The 18,192-nt window shown below is 42.9% G+C and overlaps 1 protein-coding gene across 4 annotated transcripts in view; it reads left to right on the top strand.

Moving 5' to 3' along the window:
• The window catches only part of gabrb3 (gamma-aminobutyric acid type A receptor subunit beta3), a 52,767-nt gene extending 36,017 nt beyond the window's left edge, over nucleotides 1-16,750 (top strand). For 3 of the 4 annotated variants that reach the window (XM_030083050.1, XM_030083053.1, XM_030083051.1), the window contains exons 4-9: nucleotides 5,428-5,648; nucleotides 7,084-7,166; nucleotides 7,767-7,904; nucleotides 10,445-10,597; nucleotides 13,086-13,330; nucleotides 16,403-16,750. In XM_030083050.1, the coding sequence (XP_029938910.1) occupies nucleotides 5,428-5,648; nucleotides 7,084-7,166; nucleotides 7,767-7,904; nucleotides 10,445-10,597; nucleotides 13,086-13,330; nucleotides 16,403-16,750 (1,188 nt within the window). The remainder of the gene's footprint in view (nucleotides 1-5,427; nucleotides 5,649-7,083; nucleotides 7,167-7,766; nucleotides 7,905-10,444; nucleotides 10,598-13,085; nucleotides 13,331-16,402) is intronic. The other variant, XM_030083052.1, reaches the window with a different exon arrangement.
• Nucleotides 16,751-18,192: the final 1,442 nt, after the last annotated feature.

The following is an 18,192-nucleotide window of genomic DNA, read 5'->3' as shown; positions in this document are numbered from 1 at the left end:
TAATAATACACAAAGAAGTTACAGTAAAGGACCTGAAATGGGTCCGAGTGATTGGTGCGTCTGTGCTGGAGTGTTGACGCTGATTGATGCTTCGTAGGCTTGTTATTGTAGCTCTTATGAATGCACTAATGAGCTGCTTTTGGATATTTAAATGTGACCCTGAAACTTTTGATGGCAAGAAGCCCAAAGAGAGAACTTGTTTTCTTTTGTCTGTGTTTTAGTTGAACTGCTGCTGGCTGCTCAGCCACAGACATTCAACGCAGCAAAGAATCTGAAATCAAGCTTGATTTAGCAACTGAATCTGTGGCTGTTTTTCCAGTGTTTGCTGTAACATTTGCTTTATGCTTTATTTTAAACCCGGCCGTATTCAGCTGTTTTCAGCAGTATGTCTGCACACCGGCCTTTGTTGACTTGGACGTACAAAAGGAGAACTTGCTGTTTCCACCTCTGAGCAGAGGAGACCATAAAGGTGTTGGCTGCACGCTTTCAAACAGCCAGAGTCACACAAGGTATTGGCCCATTATAGCCTGTGTGGGCGAGCTGCAGAGCTTGTTGTCTAGGAGATAAGATTATTAATATATTTCTCGCTTTACTGGCTCCATTCCTTTATTTTTAGCTTAAAAATTAAGACAGCTCTGCACCCGTCTCCATCCTGTTGTTATTTTTAATAATCTTTCGTCCCCCTGACGATCAAGTTACACAATCCGCACTCGAGGAACAGGGATCTTGTGTTTTTACCCCTTTAAAGAGAATCACTCCTTCGCAGCTCCTACACTTTGCAGAGAAGCACCTGGCCGTGCGCATAAAGCACCCTAAAGCCGCGAAGCAGATACTCCCAGTGGTGCTGTTACACATTTATTCAGTAGCCTCAGTATGAGTCAGCTGGAAGACCAATCCATCATGTGCTAAAACTCCCATCTATTTTGACACTTTAACATTATCCACCTTCTGCCTGGAGGGAGCGTTACCCTTAAAAAACTCAGACTACAGATGTTCTCACAGATTTATATTGAAGGCCTTTGTTAATAAGTCAGCCACACGACGTGTGGAAAAGCCCCGGGCTCGAGCTGCTCATAAGGTAAGGAGAACTCAGCTAGAAATACTAGAGTCGTCCTTTATATATGCTGAGCTTCACACTGTGCTGGAACAACACTGCCTTTAGTGTTACACAATAGCTGGATGCGGCCCGACAGGAATATAAAGTCTGTGTGCAGCAGAACCATTGTATTTGTCATGGATGCTTAAGATATAAATGGGACTTTATGTTCTTTCACAGGTTAAACCTTCGGCTGCGGAGTGTTTGACCAAAAAAGAGATAATATCAGTTCTTTTAGGAATTCATGACAGGAAAAGTGGTGTTTAATCTAATTGTACATTTGCATGAAATGTAACATCCAAGTCCCTGTTTGTGGTGGAGGGAAACGGCACTGCTGGGCCTCGGAAACATCAATAACAACAACAACAATACATATGTGTGTATATATATATATATATATATATATATATATATATATATATATATATATATATATATATATATATACACATATATATGTATGTATATATATATGTATATATATATATGTATATATATATATATATACACATATATATGTGTGTGTATATATATATATATATATATATATATATATATATATATATATATATATATATATATATAAAAAGGAACAGCACAGATTCTCAACAGCATTTCAGCGTGTTTTGTCACGTTTGTGGAGGTTTTACAAGCCAACCCTTCAACTTCTGTGTTCTTTCCACTTTTATTTTCTATCCCACTTATATTCAACCTGGTTAGCTCTCATTATATTGAAAAAGCTTCAAAAGCAGTCAGAACTTCAACGTCATCATAAACCATAACACTATACCAGTCCAGTGTCTCCATCTCGGGAGGTTCATCAGCAAGATTCATTGGAACTATTTTATTGATAACTGATGATGCATTGTTGCAATATGGTCATAATAAGGTGGTTCTGGAGTGATTGTTGGATATTTTGAAGATATACAGATTTTATTCAAAGTTACCTAACAGAGTGACCCCAAAATAGTCATGCAGCTTTTAGTAGTGATTAGATGACGGTCGCAAATTGGCTTCACTTCGAATTATCTTCATCAAAAAGGTGGTAAAAAACAGACTTATTCAAGCTTTAAGAGTTCATATCAAATTCATGCATCCATTTAAACCAAACTGAAGAACCAAGTGTGGCTCACTTTTACATTTCTTCATCTCTTCTTGAGACAGCGAGAAGAGTAAAATAGTTTAATGAAAAGCCTGTTAAATACTGTGTGGGAGGACACAGAGCCTGAAATTATTAAACGCATGGTTTGTGAAACACATCCAGCGCACTTTTAAGAACCTGCTGGGAACACTTGACTGTCTTCTGGAGTGACGAAGGAGCGCGCTCTCGCAGGGGGCAGGCTTCTCCGTGCGCTATTCCTGTATTCCCAGCAGATCCGTTGGCGTTAAGTTGACGTGGACGATGTTTGACTGGCACACAGTAACCGTGTCTGAGTACGAGACTGAACTCTCCGAGCCGAGGATGACACGACAGTGGCGTCCTCCCACTGGGTCTCATTTACTCACTGGTGCTGAGAACAGACCTCTTCCTGTCTCTCGCGGTCCGCGTGTCTGACAACAGACAACACCACCCCAAATCAGACAAACAGTCCTCTGCAGGTATTTACAACATGTGGCTTTGCAGTCGGTTGCTTTATAGTCCCAAGCTAACACTTTGGAGATGCTAACTCAGGCAGAATAACTTGCATGCTGATTTCGACATTCAGTTTGCTCCTGGACTTCTTTCTGTTTCAAGTTTGCATGTTCTCACTTTGGATGTTGGATTGATTGAGTTGCCCTTCGGTGTAGATGTGTGTTCTGACGCTTCATGTCTTGTCCCTGTGGAGAAGTGTTGACCTGTGCAGGTTGCACCGCAGCCTTTCATCCAGAGTGAACTGGGAAAGACTCCAGATTCCCACAGACCAGAATTGGAGGAGGCAGGTGTAGAAGATGAATGGATGGGTGCAGCAGTGTAGGGTGTAGTCGGCTACTCTGAAAATCTGTACCTGGGTCATAATTACGTGTGACCAAGTCCAGACTCTGCAGTTCTTCATTCGGTGTTTGTCGCACTGATTTACTGTCCTCTTCAGTCGTGAGTCTTCTCTTATAAATGGAAAAGATCTCTGCATTTTGGCACAGTTGGTGTCATTTCCAAGGCGTAACAGTGAGATAATAGAATAAAGAGACTGAAAAAAAATGTAGCTATCGTAGCTTGAGTCTCTTGAGGAACTGTGAAAAATCAGTCAACAGCACTTTGACCTTTGTGGAAGTCTTGTGAGAATGTGTGAAAATGAGATATTTTGATATTTCATATGGTGTTTGCTATTCAATGAAGTACCTGGTAAACCATGGCCGAAACACGAGTCTGTTTTGTTAAGAAACACTTCGTACTCAGCTGTCCCACAGTTTTCCTGCATATGACCAAAGTTTTGTCCTACATGTTTTAAGGACTCAGATCTTCAAATACACATGTCCCAACCTCCATATGTGTCTGAATGCCAACTTTTTCACTCTTTGTCGGCACCTTGCAATTTTCAGAACCTTGAAAAAAAAGCAATTGTGGTTTCTAAGGAGGTGAACTTGCCTTTCCGTCCTGTTCTTTCAGCCACCGCTGCAGACAGCACGGGGCTGAAATAGGTCGGCTTTGCACCAAACTATCAATTTAGCGCGTGACATGTTGTAGTTCATGAGTCACTTTCTGAGGAGCCAAAAGCCTGCATTGGACAAGAGCTGACCTCAGTGTACCCTCTCCATCCGGTACACGCAGTAAAAGGCCTCTGTGGGTCGTGAGCGCAGGCCTGAAAAACATATTCCTGAGGATCCCTGCTGGATGGAGACGGCACCGGCGACGGGTGGCGGGGCGGGAGTACAGTACTGTGTTTACAGCGACTGTGACGGGGTACAGCTTTGTTTCTGAGAAATGTTTAAGGTGGCAAAGAAGGACGGCTGAAGTGGGAGAAAAAGAGGATCACAAAACTAAAATAGCGGCGGTCCAGACACAGAGGGAGTGTGCTGGTGGACGGGCTCCGTTTCTGGAGTAGGAGAGCTGCTGTGCAGAGCTGATTCACCCGGCCCACACCTCCACTGCATGTGGGAGGAAACATAATGAGGGCATCTTCTGTTCCCAGGGGTGAAAGAGAATTGGGAGGGCATTTCTAAAAAGGCACAACAATGAATGTCTCAAGCCAAGGATTTTCAGAAAACACGGTGCGTTCGCTACAGAAGTCTGACGAGGAAAAGAGAAAAAAAAAAAACCCCTCCTGTACGGCCAGCGAGCAAACAAATAAAAACCCACACAGTCTCAGTAACTAGAGAGAACCTCCTGACATCAATTAAAGAGAATAAATATGTATTCTGACTGTACACACGTATACACACGCTGAATTATTCATGGGAATCAATACGATATTGTACTGTCACATCACATTGTGTAAATTATTCCAAACACAAGCCGAGCTCTCAGTTTGTCAATCGTGCCTGATCCAGCTGCGCCGCTGCTGCAGCCCGTTGTGTACAGAGTAATGAAGGAATCAACGGAAAATAATGCATTTCTTTGCTCTGTCAAAATCAGGTCAGCACTTTTGAAGGGAGAAGCCACACACACACACATACACACCTACTCCAAGCAATAATTAGTTTAGTGTTGAGAAGGGAAATTCCAGTATTGATTTTTTGAATGTAGGCGTTTTTGAGCCCTATATTATGAATATGCCATTGCACCAGAGGACAGGCATTTTCAGCCCAGCCAAGTTTTTGTTTATTTCCCAAGACATGCTTATTTATTTAAGAGAACATTAGTCAGCAGAACAAAGCCAAGCGAGCTACTAAAGAGCTCCATTAAAGGCCTGAAAAAGCTTTTCTCTTTGATGGATCAACTTGTGGAGCGAGCTGAGAATGAATGCCCGGTAAATTATTGATGCCACCGCATGTATGGCTGGTAATATGCAATGATATCTATTTATCAATCTATCTATCTGGAAGAGAAAAGGGGAAAGTGCTAAGCAGAAACCCAGCGTGCCTTGCTGTGCCTGCAATAATGGAAATCTATAGTTTGAGGGGCCAGTGGCAGTCCAGCACACAGAGCAGCTCAGGAGGGTTTTTTTTTTTTTTTTTTTTTTTCACGTTTTGCAGAGGCTGGTCTTGAAATATGGTCACCCAGGGCAGACTGACAATTCTATAAATATCACTTTTGTGGGGAAAAAAAAAAAAAAAAAAAAAAAATCTATCCAGAGCAGCAGGCTGCAGACACAAATGCTGAACTTAGCCACCTCATAAGTTTGGAATAGAATAAGATTATTTAGATTATTTCCTCTGAAATATAACTACATAACCATCCTGTGTTATTTTTACAGGACTACACTTTGACCATGTACTTCCAGCAGTACTGGAGAGATAAGAGGCTGTCCTATGCAGGGATTCCTCTCAACCTGACCCTGGACAACAGAGTTGCCGACCAGCTCTGGGTTCCTGACACCTACTTCCTCAACGACAAGAAGTCCTTTGTGCACGGCGTCACCGTCAAGAACCGGATGATTCGGCTCCACCCGGACGGCACGGTGCTCTACGGCCTCAGGTTAGCAGCCGCTGAGACAATCTGAATGTTGAACAAAGGCGTGAGGGTTCCACTGCGTGAGGCCGAGACGTGTTTTCAGACTGTAAAGAAACGTGCCTTTACAGACCACAGTCCCACGTTCATAGGTATAATAAGGCAAACTAAAGTCTTGTATTGTAATACAGTATGATCAATAAGTTGGTAATGATTGCATTTAAACAGATTGCATCTAGATTTCTCTATGCATTGAATCGATTCTGTGATTTTGTCATCCTCACGTATGACAGTTTAGCTGCGGTTGTCACCGCAGCGGTAAATTAAATAGCTGAACTGAGATGAAGACGTGCATGAATGAGATTGATATTTTGACTCAAAGGAAACGTCGTCAATGAACAGCTGGCTGTCGGCTTTCATGGGCAATGATCACATCTTCCCGCGTCGTTCAGTGGAAAATAACACACTCAGTCGCATTATACAATAAGCTGTGTGTGCACTGATGGCTGTTTACTGACCTACAGGAACTACTCAAGATCGCGTGAAACTTAATTCCTTCACTCTCCAACAGCTTTTTCCACCACTGGAACAAAACATTAATATTAACTTGTTTTTAGTGCTGCCCAAGCTCACAAGTGCGAACATGGTGTGGACGCCTGCTTTTGTTTTATACTGAAAGCAGAGCAGTATAAATACACCATCTCATGGCACAAAGTGGTATTAGTAGATCCTACGTCATGTTTATGCCACAAACGCCCTGAAAAATCTGTCAAGAAGTCTTTAAAGTTTAAACAACAACTGTTTTTATGCCTGTTTCCGGTTACCGTTAAAGTGGCATTCAGCCCGATAAAATTCATATGCTGTTCCGTGTCTCCTCAAATTCTGCATAGCTGATGCATTCCTCTTTGGCGGACAGGTAAATGAGTTGTGGATTTCACTCCGTTTGATCCAATTGGAATGATTTACACCTCTTGGAGAAACTGATGTATTTGCAAGATTTCACCATCCCTCCTGACCTTCGGTGGCGCTTTCATTAATTAGGTAGCAATCCATCTCCAAAGGGTTATTGTGTGCATTTATTCTTGGCTTTCGCTCCATCACGACGCTCTCCAAAGTGCCTCAGACAAATGGAGTGGCAAAAAGCCTTATTTGTTTTGTTGAAACCATTTAAGCTGCAGTTCAGCGCAATCAAACACTAATACAGCGGCTCGCATCTCATAACTCGCGTCATGTGTTTGTTTGGACTGCGGCTCAGAATTGGATTCGCAGTATAATGCAGCTCTGTTGAGTCTGGAAGTGCCTCTACAAGCTTTTTGCCAGGGAGTTTCCCCTTCAAACAAACGATGGTGAAATTCATTTGCATCGCACATAAATGAGCCACGCTTGCTCAAGCCTCCTCTCATGCAGGATATCCACTGAGTTTATAAGGAATCTGCTGCTCTCTTGCTTGTTTTTGTCCCAGAATCACCACAACAGCAGCCTGCATGATGGATCTGCGGCGATACCCGCTGGATGAGCAGAACTGCACTCTGGAAATCGAGAGCTGTGAGTCGAAGGCCTTGCGTCTTGTTTTTAAGCAAAGAAATACAGCAGACGCCGCGACTTTTTCATCACTTAAAAATATGAACGGCACGGTGATTCTCATAAAAAAAGTTCTGTCATCTCACCGAGACACAAACTGCACAGAAGGCTGAATTGCTCAGGATTTATTAACCTGTCGTGTCTCAGCGAGATTGCTCACCGCAGCCTCCCCACTTAAAACGGCTTCATTCACACAGAGAGGCTCTAACCAGGCCGGGATCTCCGCAGCAGACGGCGGCGGTGATAGATTCACCTTCATCAGCCATGATGACATGTTGGGCTATCTGCGCCGCCATAACATTATTGACAATTATGGATCCGACGTATGTGACATAAATGCATGTGGTCGCGGTGACACACATGCCCAGGAAGATTTACATCCAATGCAATCAGCAGTTACAGAAAGCAAGCTGCGTGATTCATGGGACACGCCATAAATCACCTGTAGCTACCAGACCTGCGCATTTCACTTAAGCAAATAAAAATACATGATTAATTTTGGGTGGTGGACTCCAGTGCATTTCCACTCGGGGGAATCATACCTGACGCCGTGTTCTCCTGCAGACGGTTACACGACAGATGATATCGAGTTCTACTGGAAAGGAGGAGACACCGCTGTGACCGGAGTGACGCGCATCGAGCTGCCGCAGTTCTCCATCGTCGACTACAAGCTGGTCTCCAGGAACGTGGTCTTTTCCACAGGTGATGCAGCGACCTTTACCGCGCTTGTTCTGCAAACTTGTTCTTATTTCATTTGGAAAGTCGTGTGATGCTCAGTACATACAAATTCCTGCTCACCCTCTGAAACAAGCTGCTACAGTTCCTGCATCTTCTACATTTTTTTCAAAGTGAGCTTTATTGTCAGTGCTGCTGTACGTACAAGACACTCGGTGAAAATCGAAATTTTGTCTTGCCTGCCCTCCTACGGTGTCGACATACGTATATCACCAAGAAGAAAAGAAAACAGAGAATATAGACAGAATATCTCAGCCAAATTGAATGAAAACAAAGAAAAGACAATATAAGGAAAGAAAACCGGGCACCGAGATTTAAAATAAAAATTAAAAACCTGAAATGTGCCATTTATATAGCAATATGCCCTGATGAAAATATAATATAATGCAATGTAGCACTGAAAAGCTTTATTGTTTTTGCTGCTGATGTTGCTACTGCAGCAGATCCTGTAGAGAAAAACATTTTATGGTGCTTTTTGGTGGATCTTTTTTGATTTCATAAAGACAAGAAATACATTAAAATGTCAAAATTCTGTATGCATGTACTGCATTCTGATAGGGAACTATTGATATTAATACATTTTCCTATGCTGAGAACCCGAATTAAAATGAATCTCATTAAAAATAATGGACAAATCCAAAATGTACATTTTTATATCGAGCTTAAAAAGCATCAGCAGTGGGATTACAGTCTGCCATGCAGACACTCAGAGTCCAGCACGCCGTCAGGATACCTACACAGTGAGAGAGGACAGACAGGCTCTTTGTTGGTACAGATACCGCCGTCCCTGTGCTTTCCACTGATTGTATGGGTGTAAGCAACTGAGGACGCCTCTAAATGCGATAGGACTTAGATCACACACTGTTATTAGTGTCACCTCTCGCAGCTGAGCCCCATTAGACTGATGTTGGATACAATTTCCCTCCAAGTAGTATTTAAACCACCATTTATTTGCAGTGAAATGTGAAGCGAAGACTATTTAAACTTTGAAGTCGCGAATGCAGTTTTGAAACTTCAGCCGGAACATTTCGTCTCCTCCAAAAAGTTTCACCAATACCAGCAAAATTCCTGTATCATCTTCTTGCCATTTACAAATTGCACTTCCTTGATTATAATATTTGCATCCCTCTCCAGCCTCTCTCATCAAAGCTGCGAATAATAATGGAGAAGCAATTACCCCCTTTTTTCTTCAAGCTCTCGATAACAAATGGGGGGGCTGAACGTACAGCAATATAATGGATTCTTGAAGAAGAGCGCAGGCAGCATGAATTATTCTCTTATAATACAATAACTCAGAGGCACCAAAACAGTGATTAGTCTGCTGAATTAATGACATTCAGGATGGATACTGTCCAAACATCCCCCCGGGAGGTGATACCGCGAGGGCTATTTCAGCTCATTTCAGCTCATTTCAGTCAGTGTCCGGACGCAGCGAACTCTCTGGAGCACTTATGGGCACCGTGAACGTCGACTTGACGTTCCATAACCGTCCACGTTAACATGTCCGTGTTCCCTTTGCTTTCTGTAAATTCATACTTCTTACCACACAATTCAGCATTTTAAAATCGGAATACAGACTACACAGTTTAAAATCCCGTGGTTAATTAGCATTGCTGCATGCATTTTTCAGTATTTTACATTTACACAGTACAAACACGCACATCAGCACACGCTTCACTTGTATGTACGTTACACTTCAACATGTGAGTAGATGACTTTACAGATTTTCATCTGTTTCACACATTAGACAATTGCTTTTACACTTTAAACGCTTGAACCGTTCATATTGACGACCTCAGTTCCAAAAGAGTCTGGTCGAAGTGTTGGATCGAAAGTGGATCATAAGCTGCATATAATATGTTGAAACTGAGAGATTCTAGCGTTTTATGGAAAGTATTGAATAACTTTGATTAAACGGTTGTAGCGTGGCGATGTTTACATTGCCCTGCATCGCCTCCTCATTTAACAACTGTCTGTAAACGTCTGTAAAGACACCAGCTGCCGAGGCTTTATCAGAGGAGTGTTGCCGTTCTGCCCTCCGCTGTCAGGTCATTTGTTTATGAGGTTATAAATGCTTTCTGTTGGTGAGAGCTGTGAGCTGCAGGCAGGTCAGTTTAGCACCGTGAAGCCACGGACGCTGGGTGTGACTTCATTTGAAGACCCTCCCTGAAATGGACGTTTTCTCCATGAGAGGATATGTTGTATACTGCCGGTGTATTTTGCAGTTTTTCTATTAATTCCACCACAGAAAAGTTGTCCATTTTGCTTCAGCCTTAAACCAAGAGTTTTCTCAGAATATTTTTGCTGTCCATGACGGCACCTCTGTTCAGTATAACACAAGCATGTTTCAACACAGCCAACCACAAACTAGCTGCTATAACTCAGTCTTATCAAGCTTTTCTTACTCCAAATGCAACATTCCTCATTTGAGCAGGTAGCTTGATGAGCCTCTGTCTCCTTTCCCCGGCGCCTGATGCCTTGTCGTTCTCTGCCTTCTCGCCCTGCAGGTGCCTACCCTCGGCTGTCTTTGAGCTTCAAGCTGAAGCGAAACATCGGATACTTCATCCTGCAGACGTACATGCCCTCCATCCTCATCACCATCCTGTCCTGGGTGTCATTCTGGATAAATTATGACGCCTCGGCAGCCAGAGTTGCATTAGGTATGACGTGTCCCGTGGAGCGCGCTGACCCTCAGAGCTGTGGTTTCAGCTACAGGCAGATGTCTGTTGTGTTGTCGCGGACGGAGGCCGGTCTGCTCGTGACCACTGATATCTCAACGCTAGAAAGCGGACATAGGCAGGTAGCTGATGTTTTATTCAAGCCGAGATAAAGCCCGAACACTGGATAGTCTCCATTTCAAACTGTTTATTTTATGTTTTGGCATCCTGTATATTGTGGTTGAGAAGAAAAGGTCAAGGTAAACTGTATTATCTCTGAGCAGGCATTTATAGTGGTTCACACCAGTGGTCAAGCTGGACTTCATGAGCTTTTTTTTCTCATTGTTTTCATCCTGTACAAATCATGGAGGTCGTTGAGTGTGTTCTGTGCAGTTTTATAGCATCTTCTTACGACGCACTCCAGCCTGTTGTTATCTTTGAGTGAGTGACCAGCAGACAAAGGAAAGAGTGAGGAGAGATTTAACACCAATAAAACGTTCTCATAGAAGTTGGATTAACAATAAAAAAATCCTCGTTATGACCTGCTTTATCCACTTTTCATTAATATTGTTGTCACTATAGGTAAACATTGTGCTTTAAGAGCAGAACCAAGCGTGTTTACTGCAACCTATTCCTGACAGTAAGAATGAACGTCTCACTGACTTCTGCTTCTTAAATAACTTACATTCTTGTTCTGTATTCAAAATTTAGCAGAATTAATATTTATGATAGACATGTGGCCGGATGTGTAATTGGAGAGTTTTTTTAGTTTGTAATTTATGTAATGGAAGAAGTCTTGATTCACTGTGTCAACACGTTTTCCAGACTCCATGAATGTCCTTAGGAAGCTTTAAAAGAGACCGTTACGCTGCCCTCTTAAAATACTGTCTGCATGCTCATTATTGCAGCGATCATTAGTTCTCAGTGGCTCGCCCACCGTAAGGTGGATGGCGGCAGGTGGAGGTTCTCCGTTCTCCTCTTCAGGAAACGCTCCTGCTCTATTACCTCCTGGTTTGGAGGAATGATGTCTGAGACACAAAGAGATCAATGCCCACTAGAAAGCATTTACACTCAGTGAGCTGTCCAAATTCAATCACTGTCGGTGCGGTGATTCACTGCAGCTTTCACTTCTCCGTGCTGTGGAATCTGAATGTGTCTGGATACCTTTCAGATATCATATATGAGCTGTGAAAAATTACGTTTTTGATGTGTGTTACCATGACCGTCTACAGCAGCTGTAAAATATTACGCTTCGTACTGGCGTAGTTAAAGAAGAAATAGATATTCAACTGTAATTCATTCAAATGGGCTGATTGTGGAGCTCATATACAGTTTGTTTTCAGGAATTGAAAGTTTCAGCGAAACAAAACGCCTGGCTCTCTTACCAAGACAAATTTAATAAAAAATAATTTATGGCCGCAATATCCAAATGGACAAACTCATGAATTTCTATTCTCCTCTAATCTCGTGTATAACATCACCGAGATGCGACTTTTTAATCCCCCTACCTTATACATAAATAACAGGAGCATTTCTACTCTGCGTGTGTGTGTGTGTGTGTGTGTGTGTGTGTGTGTGTGTGTGTGTGTGTGTGTGTGTGTGTGTGTGTGTAGAGGTCATGCCTCTTGAGTAAACACTCCTGTGGTTCATCTACTCGAACGCAGCCTTGCTCTGAAGGCCTCTGTCTGACACACACTGAGATTAATGCGCATTAGCCAGCATTTACACCCGGTGTGTTGTCCAGGACTCAATCAGTGTGTGTGTGTGTGTGTGTGTGTGTGTGTGTGTGTGTGTGTGTGTGTGTGTGTGTGTGTGTGTGTGTGCGATGAGTCACTGCCGGCTTTTCATTTCCATTTCCATCCTCACTTTCTCTGAGGAGCTCCTTGACGAACCGTCGTCTCCAATGAACTCGCAGAGAGTTTAAGTTCTGACTCGTCCTTCTGTTGAGCGGCAATCAAAGGCGTGTGCCCGACACTCCAACACACACACACACACACACACACACACACACACACACACACACACTCCAGTGCAGATGTTTCAGTTTAAATTATGTAAGCCTGAATGGAGAGAAATGCTGCCTCTGTGAGGCACACAATAGAAAGAAACAACAGCGCGACACATTATTGTTGTATTCCGGAGAGAAAGGCGACATGAATGTTTATTGCACATTTTGAGAATCTGTTCATTTGTCGTGTGTTTGACGAGCTGTTGCTCGGAGCATTTTCTTGCTACTCATGGTATGAGAATCCAGGATGCCAAATATTTCTCAAGGATTCCATTTGTTCACTTTTCTCTCTTTTTTTTTTTTTGAAAACTCTTATGATGTTTTTGGATGAATTCATACCTGCAGATGGAGAAACTGACTCATGCTCAGGGACCTTGGCAGAAAGCCTATTATTCTTAAGAGTCTACTTTCATTTCAGCGGCTGTGCCCTGGCAAACTAATTCATCTCTGTAATGCTGCAGTAATTATTTTGGTTTCTCTCAGGGATCACCACTGTGCTGACAATGACAACCATCAACACGCATTTGAGGGAGACGCTACCCAAGATCCCTTATGTCAAAGCTATCGATCTGTACCTGATGGGCTGCTTCGTCTTCGTCTTCCTGGCTCTGCTCGAGTACGCCTTCGTCAACTACATCTTCTTCGGACGAGGCCCTCAGATGCAGAAGAGACTCGCCGAGAAGGCGCAGAAGGCAAATAACGACCGGAACAAGTTCGAGCAGCCCAAGGTCAGGACCTCAGTCAAACACCAGCCTGATCACGGTTGGATTTGTTGTTCCCGTTACTTATTGAGAGTTTAAATTTTGAGATAGAAATTTTCCAGAATGTAGTATGTAGTAGTGGAGTGTAGTAGCTTTAGGTTGAGAAAACTCACCTGGAAAAAAGCCTCACTTTTAAAATTAAGCATTAAGTTAAATTACAATTGAGCGTTTTTTGTTTTGTTTTGTTTTTTTTTTACTTCTGATTGAAATTTACAGGGTTAAACTAAAAAAAATTGAATAAAGAAAACAAGGCTGAATGTAATTCAATGGCCCAGCATTAATTTTATCTAAACAATGTACATAGAGTGAGGAAATTCATGATGTGTTGATTATTTGAACAATTAGAACAATTCTTCTTCTGTCAGTAGAAACATGTTTGATAAGCAAAGTTTCTGAGGAAATCACAACTGAGGTGGATCTGTTTACACCGTCCATGAAAGAAAATACTGAAAACACAAGTATTCTTAGTTTTTCTGAATGGTTTAGTGAAGGGTTGCTTCCTAAATCTGATGCTATAATTCATGTACCTATTTATGAGATGTTGTGAGACGTGACAAACGTTAAGAAAGTTTAGAACAGAAATTATTATTCCGAATCTTTCAGATTTTCCAAATGAAGAAAAAGAAAAGTACAATGCTATATTTTAGATTGACATATTTAGAGGAGAAATTATAAAATTAAAAACAGGATGCATGAAATAATGAAAGTAATTTCATACATGGCTGCTGGTGGTCCTGAACGGACAGCCCTGCCTGAAGACCTCCAGTACCAGAACCCACCATTCAGAAGGTGTTTGTGTTTTTTCTCCAGCACCTGGTTGCTAATTATTCGTAGTGCACTGTTACTGTCACTCATTGGATTTGGCTGTTTAACTGTCATACAAATGCTTTCTTTTGTCTCGCCGTTTCCCGCCACTGTAATAACCGAGCACGCTGCAAACCTGACAAACCGGCCCCTCCAAGTTATTGGACTCTGCTTTTTCATTTGGCTTCAAACCAAATGTGCCTTGAGCGGTGCTCACGTCGCTGGCTTGGCACCCGGAGCCCCGACGTTAAGGTCAATCGATGCTCATCAAATTGTAATTGGTTAAATATAGATGCCTTCCAAAAATAAAGTGTGAGCCATTAAACTGCAACTGAAGAAGGAGGCAGGAGTAAAATAGTGCCAGTCAAGTGTCAAATTATGGGAATCGGCACAAAAATACAGGTCAGTGAAAAGAATATCAACAAGTAGATAAATTCAGTAATCACAGTCTTCCAAATGTAGAAGATGTGATAGATTTTGATTTCTGTCTCATCGTCATAACTCAGCGATTTCTCCAAAATCAAATTATCGACGAGGATAAAAGATTGGTACTTACCTGAATATGAGTCGTTGTTGGGAAACCCGTTTGTTATCCATTTATTTACAAGAGTTCACTTTCATTTAGCTCATTATGGTGTTAGACCAATAATGTAATAATTTCAGACATTAATAAAGCTGATGAGGCAATAAATTCCCGATAATGTAATCCGATAGTGAAAGAGTTTTTACAGCCCTGACTGAGAGATTATTGCAGCGAATCTCACTTTTCCATCTGCTGTGCTTATTTTTCATAAAGAAAACTGCACAAAACTTGCTGAAAAGCCAATGTAAATGTAACAGTGTAAGTCTGAGCGTCACTGATAAACTCAACAGCTCAGACCGAGGGGTTTGTGTTTGTGTTTCTTCTGGCTAGTCCCTGCTGGAAGGAGGGAATTGCAAGCCGTCGTCTCTTAAACAGTCCAATCAGGTACAAGAGCGCCGTCACTCACGTCGGGTGAGTGTTCGCAACTGCTTGTCGTTCCTCGTCTGTGGACCCACTTTGCCGCTGCGGAGCAAAGTTTCACCTCACAGCATCTCCTCAAGAGCAGCCGTTTCTCTCACCAGCTCCATCCGCAACACCCGACTCCGCCCGACTCCGCCTGTGTTTTCACTTGGTTTATTTCCCTGTGAACATTGTGTACAGTGAACAAAAACAAACTCCCATCATGTGCTCATCTGCCATCGCACTCAACCAAAGCTGGAGTCTTTGGTTGGAGTTTAAATTAGGCTTTAAATCATATGATAAGTACTGGTATTGGCACTCGGCATCAGCAAGTCGTCCTTTAATAAAGTAGTGTCAGTGCATCCTTGCGAAACTGTAATTGAAATTTCAGAAAAGCAGTGTAAGATCCAGTTTTTGGACATACAGCAAAACTCCATTTGTGACTTAATAAGTTGCATCGGCCACATTTTAAAGGTTAAACATGTTTTGTGGCTCCAGTTGAGTTTGTTCTGGTGTAAAGTGACTAAAAAAAGCCCTCTTATTGCATTTGGACAATGTAGAGATGCACATTTTCATACAGTCCTTGGTGCAAAACTCATACGTTTGTAATGCTCAGTAAACATTTGCATTTTGTTAATTTTCCAGCAACACAAAAAAAGAAGAAAAACATTACATTTTTGCATCTCAATACGTAGCCTTCTCATTTTGGTTCTACAAAACATTAAAACATTGAGGTTTTGTTGCTCTTGCTTGTGTCAGCTGTATAAATGCGCTCAAAGTTTGATCACGTACGTTCAGCAGGAGCTGGTTCTCTGAAATTCTCACACCTCAGGTCATTTGTGTCTTGACTTTGCAGCAGTGGAGTGAAAAAAAAAAAAACAAATATTCACCTTGTCACTCCCCCTCATGCCTTATAACCACATTCCTGTATCGCCGTGTTCATCTTGTGCCTCTATTTCTGCACACGGGTCTGAGTGATTTATCTGTTTTCATGTGGGAACAAATGGTTGTCGTGGAATTAGTGTTGGAGCCGTCCACTCCAACCTTGAGCTGATTTGTGAGAAGCGATTTAACTTTGGGACGGAAAAACCAGATTATTGAAGGCTGCTTTCCATTTCCCTGACTGTGATCCGTCAGCCCGGCCCGGCGCGGCCCGGCCCGGCCCGGCCCCGGGGCCTCCAGACACTCGCCATCAGTCACCCCAACGCCTCCGCCGCGTTTCTAACTCCTCCTCCGCTGCCTGTCGTTCCCAGGTCGACTCCCAGGGTAACATCCTGCTGACGACCCTGGAAATCCACAACGAGGTGGGAGCCAACGAGATCACCACCACCGTGAGCGAGACGCACAACTCATCCTCCATGGTGTTCGACAACTCGGGCGTCCAGTACCGGAAGCCCAGCGGGACGCGGGAGTCCGGCCGCCACAGCCTGGACAGGAACGCGCACCTGAAGAAGACCCGTCTGCGGAGGCGGTCCTCGCAGCTGAAAATCAAAATCCCGGACCTGACCGACGTGAACGCCATCGACAGATGGTCACGGATTATTTTCCCCTGCACCTTCTCCCTCTTTAACCTCATCTACTGGCTTTACTACGTCCATTAACACGCCGTGTGTCAGAACTCCCGCCCTCGCCTCGTTCTGCTCGGGAACGAGAGGAGACTTCTCGGGCGTGATGAAATCCTTAACTCTCTTTCTGGATCACAGTGAGTTCAGACTTGGATGAGCGATCTTTCGCCCAGACTGAGCACAGTGGCGTGGATCTATTCACAGAGCACGTGTTTTTAAAAAAGCTCGCATGTGTCGATGCTCCGTCACTCGGCGCTCGCTGTGCAGATCTGAACCTGGACCTCCGGGGCCGAAGCTCTTGGCGGTGTCGTTTCTGCCAGTCATCCTTTACACGGCTGTAGATTGATTCCTCAACACTTCCTGCGCTGATGTGGTCACGATTTTTGAAAATTAATGTCTATTTGTTTTACTAATGCAGGTCATCTGCACCATCATGAACACGTAAAATCCAAATATTCTGAGAAATCAGCTCAGTTGCTTTCAAAGTGAGGGACAGTGTAAACATCTAAGCTTCATTTATTGTGTAAAAGTAGAAATCTCTGCAAAGCAACTGTGTGTATTTCCCAAAAATATGGATCTATTTCCGTAATTATCAATGGAGTCAGTGGCAACTCGCTGTTTTAAGATATTCGCTGCCAGCACTGTGACCTTCCTCCTGTTGGAGCCCGAACACTGTGTGACGTTCTCGAAACCTTTGATTTGAAAGTGGTGAACGGTTCAGGAGCTGACGCAATTCATGCCAGCATTTTTTATTTTTTTATCGTTTCGTACGGCCGTTACAAGAAGAATCATCGTGGGACTCGGCTTCCTTCACTTTGCTGGAAATCTCAAACCGCTGACTTTTCTTTACGATACAGCTCAAGCTGAAGCGAGCAGGCGTTTGTCTTAGCTTAGCATGTAGAGTAACAACAAACCGCTGAACGACTGGACTGGACCTTTGATGCTGACTGGTCATGTTTGCTTTCCCAATACTCAAAACAAAACAAACAAACAAAAAAAAGATGTTTTTGTGAGGCGTTGTTTGCTGCAGCTCCTTTGTGTCTGAAAACTACAACTGTCATTTTTGAGTGTTAAATACGTTTTTAGTTTTTTTTGTGGGCGTGTGTGTGTGTGTGTGTGTGTGTGTGTGTGTGTGTGTGGGCTATGAAATGCTGGCTATGGATGCATGTTACTGGTAACTCACTGGTGTGAATTCACTCTGAAATCAAATATACACACTTTTGGAATTAAGTCTCCAATATTTCACCCACGGGTCAAACTGGAGAGGAAAAATTAGGGTATAAAACAGAACGTTTTCAAACACTCATTCCCATTCCAGATATTGCTCCTCTGTCAGAGACAAAGATTTGGGTGACCTTTCTGTGACCTCGTGTTTGTGCCAATCTCTAAAATCACTGCGTAGACGGCAGAAGCGCTGAAGCTGCTCCTGCTCACCGTGACCACAGTAAAGATTTCTACGGCACATATGTCCGTGTTCT

The sequence above is a fragment of the Salarias fasciatus genome, chromosome 23 (assembly GCF_902148845.1).
Source record: "Salarias fasciatus chromosome 23, fSalaFa1.1, whole genome shotgun sequence".
In the NCBI taxonomy this organism is placed as follows: domain Eukaryota; kingdom Metazoa; phylum Chordata; class Actinopteri; order Blenniiformes; family Blenniidae; genus Salarias; species Salarias fasciatus.
This window is presented reverse-complemented; position numbering and strand designations above follow the sequence as displayed.